This window comes from Populus trichocarpa, chromosome 6 (assembly GCF_000002775.5).
Source record: "Populus trichocarpa isolate Nisqually-1 chromosome 6, P.trichocarpa_v4.1, whole genome shotgun sequence".
Classification (NCBI taxonomy): Eukaryota; Viridiplantae; Streptophyta; class Magnoliopsida; order Malpighiales; family Salicaceae; genus Populus; species Populus trichocarpa.
This window is the reverse complement of record NC_037290.2, coordinates 17,180,864-17,186,443: the sequence shown is the minus strand read 5'-3', so window position 1 is coordinate 17,186,443 and position 5,580 is coordinate 17,180,864. Positions and strand designations below refer to the sequence as shown.

Here is a 5,580-nt window from a genome sequence, read left to right as displayed (position 1 = left end):
TTTTATTTTATTGAAGATGTAATTCTATTGAAATTCAGTTGCCTTCAAATGTTGATGGATTTCTCCTAAAACCTAACCTAGATCAAATATGGGGAATTTAAACGACGACATTTTTTTATTCTTAAATGACCTGTTAATATGTATAACGAAAGGTTGGTGGAGTTCCGAAAACCGTGTCTGATTATTGGTATTGACATGTAAGAGTCCAAACGTGCAAAGTCTTCATGGAAGCCCATTATTCGGTGCCGAAGTACAGATTTACAACTTTTTTTTTTTAGCTGAAAAAGTATTAGGACTCCTCTTTTGCATTACCTAGTCTCTCCTGCCTGCCTTCTCGTCTACATTATATAAATAGTATTCACATCAATTTCAAGTCATCAAATTCACAATCGCGCTTCTCTCTTCCATCCATACTCAGTTAGTCTACCCATTGCATAGCAATAACAACAGCACAAGACAATGAAAGCAGGGCTGCTAGTCTCTCTGATAGTAAACTTTCTGGTGGTTGCTTCTGCCGGCAGCTTCTACAATGATTTTTATTTCAACTGGGGACATGACCACGGTAAGGTATACGACAATGGCAATGGTCTGAGCCTCATTCTTGACAAAAATTCTGGATCAGGGTTTCAATCCAAGAAAGAGTATTTATTTGGTAAGATTGATATCCAGCTCAAGCTTGTCCATGGCAATTCGGCCGGCACTGTCACTACATTTTATGTGAGTTTCTTTCATATATATATTATGTATTTGCTCCAAAGCAATGAATCATCTTTTAAAAACTAACAAACTAACTACTATATTATTTGTGGCAGCTATCCTCTCTAGGGCCATACCACGATGAGATAGACTTCGAATTCTTGGGAAATACAAGTGGTCAGCCATACACTCTTCACACTAACGTGTTCAGCCAAGGCAAAGGTAACAGAGAGCAGCAATTCTATCTTTGGTTTGACCCCACTGCTGATTTCCACACGTATTCTATCCTTTGGAATCCACAACGCATAATGTAAGTACAAACAATTTCTCAGGCCTTCATTAAATCGGTATTATTTCTTACAGGATCCTTTCCCTTGTTTTCTGTGTTTCGCATTTTAGTTTTTCAGTTGATGGCATTGCAATTAGAGAATTCAAGAACTTAGAATCCATTGGCGTTCCATTCCCTAAGAACCAACCAATGAGGATTTACTCCAGTCTTTGGGAAGCTGATGACTGGGCAACATGTGGTGGAAGAGTTAAGACAGATTGGACAAAAGCACCCTTCGTTGCTTCGTTTAGGAACTTCAACGTCAATGCCTGTGCTTGGTCTTACGGAGCATCTTCTTGTAAATCAAAATCTGGCTTTGCTGACTCCATCAGCAACTCATGGATCTGGGAAGAGCTCGATGTCGGACGCGAAGGCCAGATGAAATGGGTGCGGGACAATTACATGACCTATGACTATTGCAAAGATTCCAAGCGATTCCCACACGGCCTCCCTCGTGAGTGCTATGTCACCAACTTTCCCTGAACCAACCCCGAGATAAAGAACTGATTGATGATGAAAAATGAAATACATATCCTAATTTTCACTTATATTGTTCAATTATTAATTTTCATCGGTTTTGACAATTCTGTTTTCCATGTTTATTTGAGTATTTCCTTGTTCCTAGTGATCAAAACATATGATCACATAATTTTTTTTTTATATATATAAATAACATTATTACAGTTTGATTTGTTGTGTGATGTTTATGAGTTTATATATTTACACAACCAGATTTAATAGTTTTACTGACAGAAATTTATGTCGGTACTAACACTCACAGTCTATCAATATGTATATTACCGTCAGCATTGGTCAAATGAACATTTATTTATCTGTTGGTATATTCATCGGTAAATATAACATATCACCAACGTAATACCAATAGCAGTGGCATTTACATTAATTTTATTTCAACTCTCTCTAAAATATACCCCGTCAATAATATTTTAAAAATATATTTTTTAAAAAATATATTGAACAAAAGTACAAAAATAATTAAAATAATATAAAAATCAAATATTTATTATAAATTTAAATATTTATACGTTCAAATACAATAAATCTAAAATAGAAGCGACGGTAGAGGAGGAGGAGGAAGTTGATCGTCGTCAGTACCATGGTGTTAATTAGAAGGTGCACATGTACTACTCATCTGTGATCTCATCTCCATTACCAATCAACGGAATTCTTCATAATCATCAGTGAGTCATTCATATTTTTCATTAAGATGGGCATCCGAGCCTATACTCGTTAGTCTAACATCACCGCGAACTCCGGAGTTTAAGTGCTCAAAGTCAATTGCAAGCATCTAATGGTCGAAGCACTACAAACCGTCTACAAGTTCACGACCGTAGTGTTAGAGAGTCCGTACACCCGATTTCTATCAGGTCTACTAGACGATTCTTCCTCCAACTACAAATCTGGATCGAGATCTTGATGGGTCAAATGATCATCCTCATATCTCTCCTTCAACTGACTATTATATATATCCTAGAAAGAAAAAATAAATTCATCAAATTCAAGGAAAAAATAACTTAAGAAAAAAATAGTTAAAAACCAACATACCACAAAATGTTGAGCTCGACTATCCACAAATTGTTGCATTTCTTTTTGGCGGTCATCACTTCGTCCATGCGTTTCAACAAAACATTTCATCGGGTTTGCTCGCGTCCAAGAATCATAGCCTACAAGATAAAAATGTTGTCAGTTAAATATATTTATAAAAATCACCTTATAAACAATGGATGTAATAAAAAAATTCCTATTATCCGCTTTGCATGCGAAACGAACAGAATGGTGCCACTAGTATGCATGGTAACAGAACCATGAACATGTCGATTCTGATTTCCCCACTAAAATGTGACCGTGGAGTGAAACACGTGGATGTCACATGCTGAATGTGTTCCGCTCATACAACCTCTGAGACATACAACGATCTAAATCCTTCTAAACCCCCACGTCATTCCAACCTGGAAGCTCTCTTTCTTTCACATATTCTTTTTGCTTTCTTTTATGCCTCATACCAAAAAACACGCAACCTACATGGTACAAATTAATTATTTGTTAGTAAATGAAGAATAAAATTTTAATATTTGAAATAAAAAATTTATCCTGAATTCGATCTTACTTAATTGTAGTGTGATTCTCCCAAACCCTTCTTGCAATATTATTATCAGCTCTCTTTCATTCAAAATTTCCATTGAAATAAAAATTTATAAAAGAAAAATTTATGTAATTTCAATAAACTAACCAAATTAACATAAAAAAATTTAAGTTAATGCTAGCCATAAAAACCATGCACCGACCTGCAGTTTCCATTCAGGATGTTTGGAAACCTGACTCCATTGAAACAATACAATTTCCATCGATAATTTAAAGGTTGATGTTATTGTTCTCGCAGCCTCAATATTTGTAAACCTAAAATTGTATTCGTTAAATGAAATTATTTTTTAAAAAAACTATAAAACATGTCATTGCGATAGTAAAACAAACTTACATTGAAAGATCATCCTTCCACTGGACCTCGTACTTGCGGGTAAATGGATCTCGCTGTGAAAGTGAAAAATATAGAAAGACAACATGCCTTAGGATAAGAAGAAAAGAAGATGCTTGATTTCGGCTCGGGTCGTGAACAAAAATATGAGTGAAGAAAAAGATAGAAAAAGAGAGAGTGACAACATTTTTTGGTACGGATCGTCCAGGATAGGAGAATATTGATATGTTCCCACTCGAAGGCACTTCCCTATCATCATCATGACTTGGAATACGATTGATTGTTTTTCTCAATTAAGACTCAAAATAGTACGAGATAAATGTGGAGATCTCTTTAACAATATAGGTCTCACATATCAAAAGACTTAACATGTGCGTTGTTTTTTTTACTTTTCTCTTAAGGTTGAAGAAGTACATGCATGGAATTAAACGAATATTTTGTATTATGCAAAGAAAGACAAAAAAAACTTTAATTATGATGCATGTGTAATCCCTAACCGCTTGAATGGATAAATCCATCTATATTGGATTGCGCTTCCAACTTTTGCCCCAAACGGTAAATGTATGGGTAGATGCTCAATTAAGTCAAAAAATAATGGAGGGAATATTATGTTAAGTTTTCATATTGTCTGGATGATATTCTTTTCATGCTTCTCCATATGTTATGTCTATAACTTGTTGGAGCATATATCTATAAAGAAATGAATGATCTTCATTAGTGCATCTTCTATTTCCTTTGGCAATAAATCCTAATAAACTAATGGAATGAGTGTTTGCATAAACACGTGGCAGTCATGGCTCTTCATTCCATACAATCTGCAATCCTCCAAATTCACCAACCTTGATATGTTCGAGTCATGTCCATCAGAAAAATACAGACTTTTAAGTCATAAGTAGACAAGAAATTATGCATTGTTTTTCTAAGGAAAAGCTAGCTTTGAGCTTTGCGACTTATGACCCAACATAAACCAAATCCATATTTTTACGGTGACAAAACAAAGCTATATCCATTTCAGCCTTGATTTTTTCTTTTGTCTTCCCCTTCACGTCCATAACTGTGTTGAAAATATTCTTAAACATGGTCTTTTCTATATTCATAACATCAAGGTTATGACTGTCAAACCAAAACCAGGAAACTTCTGCTTACCAGATTAAAAATCAAACATAAGGTCATCATACTCCAACACCACGTCATACAATTCCTCACCCGAAAGAAGCGGTGGTGCAACATTCCTTTCAACTCTTCCAACAAAGAAGTCATTCTTATTCTTTCTGTACTTATGATCTGTTGACAAGAACCATCGGTGGTAGTCAAAAAAAGAAATCATTTTTATTCTTTTTGTACTTGTGATCCATTGGCAAAAACCACTAGTGGCAGTAAAAATAAAATGTTTTACCATTGTTTGTTAATGTAAATGCCTTGTTATTTTCCATACAATATAGACATGCTAGTTTTTCATGGGTGCTTCAACCAGAAACCATTTCATAAACAAGAAATCATTGATAATTCATATTAAAGCTGCCTTTATATGAAAATTTTGTTTCCTCGATACATCATAAGTCAAAGCTCCAAATAATCACTACTGCTTCAAGTCATTAATCAAAGTTCAAGACAAACATTTATATTCTGACCCGGACTATTAGGACCGGAGATGACTATAGATAAAAACATGAACTTTGGCCTCGTACACATTCCAGGTGGCAAGTTGTAAAACATGAGTATCACCGGCCAACAAGAATAAGGAGCAGCAAATGACCTGAATGGATTGAATCCATATGTACATAACCCAAGATGCACATTCCTTGATTCCACTGAAAACTAAGGATGCACACTGTTAAAGTGTTTCCAGGCTTCACCATAAAAAATATACACCATCACTCCATCTACCACATCATGTGATTGGTGTCATTTCATGTGCTCAATAGTCTTTAGTCATATGAATAACCTCTGCAGTATAAGTGTGATCAGGAAGTATTTAAATTTTTTGTGTGCAACAAGAGTCCTTCCCCTACTAGTTGTGGGTTTATAATAAGAATGCTGACATGTTTTGCACTTGGTCGAC

The 5,580-nt window shown here is 35.1% G+C and overlaps 1 protein-coding gene across 1 annotated transcript; it reads left to right on the top strand.

Annotated features, from left to right (window-relative positions):
• The first annotated feature begins 375 nt into the window (after positions 1–375).
• LOC18100514 (xyloglucan endotransglucosylase protein 7) lies at positions 376–1,713 on the top strand. Its single transcript, XM_006381759.3, has 3 exons — positions 376–717; positions 813–1,006; positions 1,096–1,713. The coding sequence occupies exons 1-3, from the start codon at positions 460–462 to the stop codon at positions 1,505–1,507; spliced, it is 864 nt and encodes a 287-aa protein (XP_006381821.1). The 5' UTR covers positions 376–459; the 3' UTR covers positions 1,508–1,713.
• The last annotated feature ends 3,867 nt before the right edge of the window (positions 1,714–5,580 follow it).

Coding starts and splice junctions, on each gene's coding strand:
- LOC18100514 (XM_006381759.3), top strand. CDS start 460: ATGAAAGCAGGGCTGCTAGTCTCTCTGATAGTAAACTTTCTGGTGGTT. Junction 718..812: donor GCACTGTCACTACATTTTAT/GTGAGTTTCTTT, acceptor TATTTGTGGCAG/CTATCCTCTCTAGGGCCATA. Junction 1,007..1,095: donor TGGAATCCACAACGCATAAT/GTAAGTACAAAC, acceptor TTCGCATTTTAG/TTTTTCAGTTGATGGCATTG.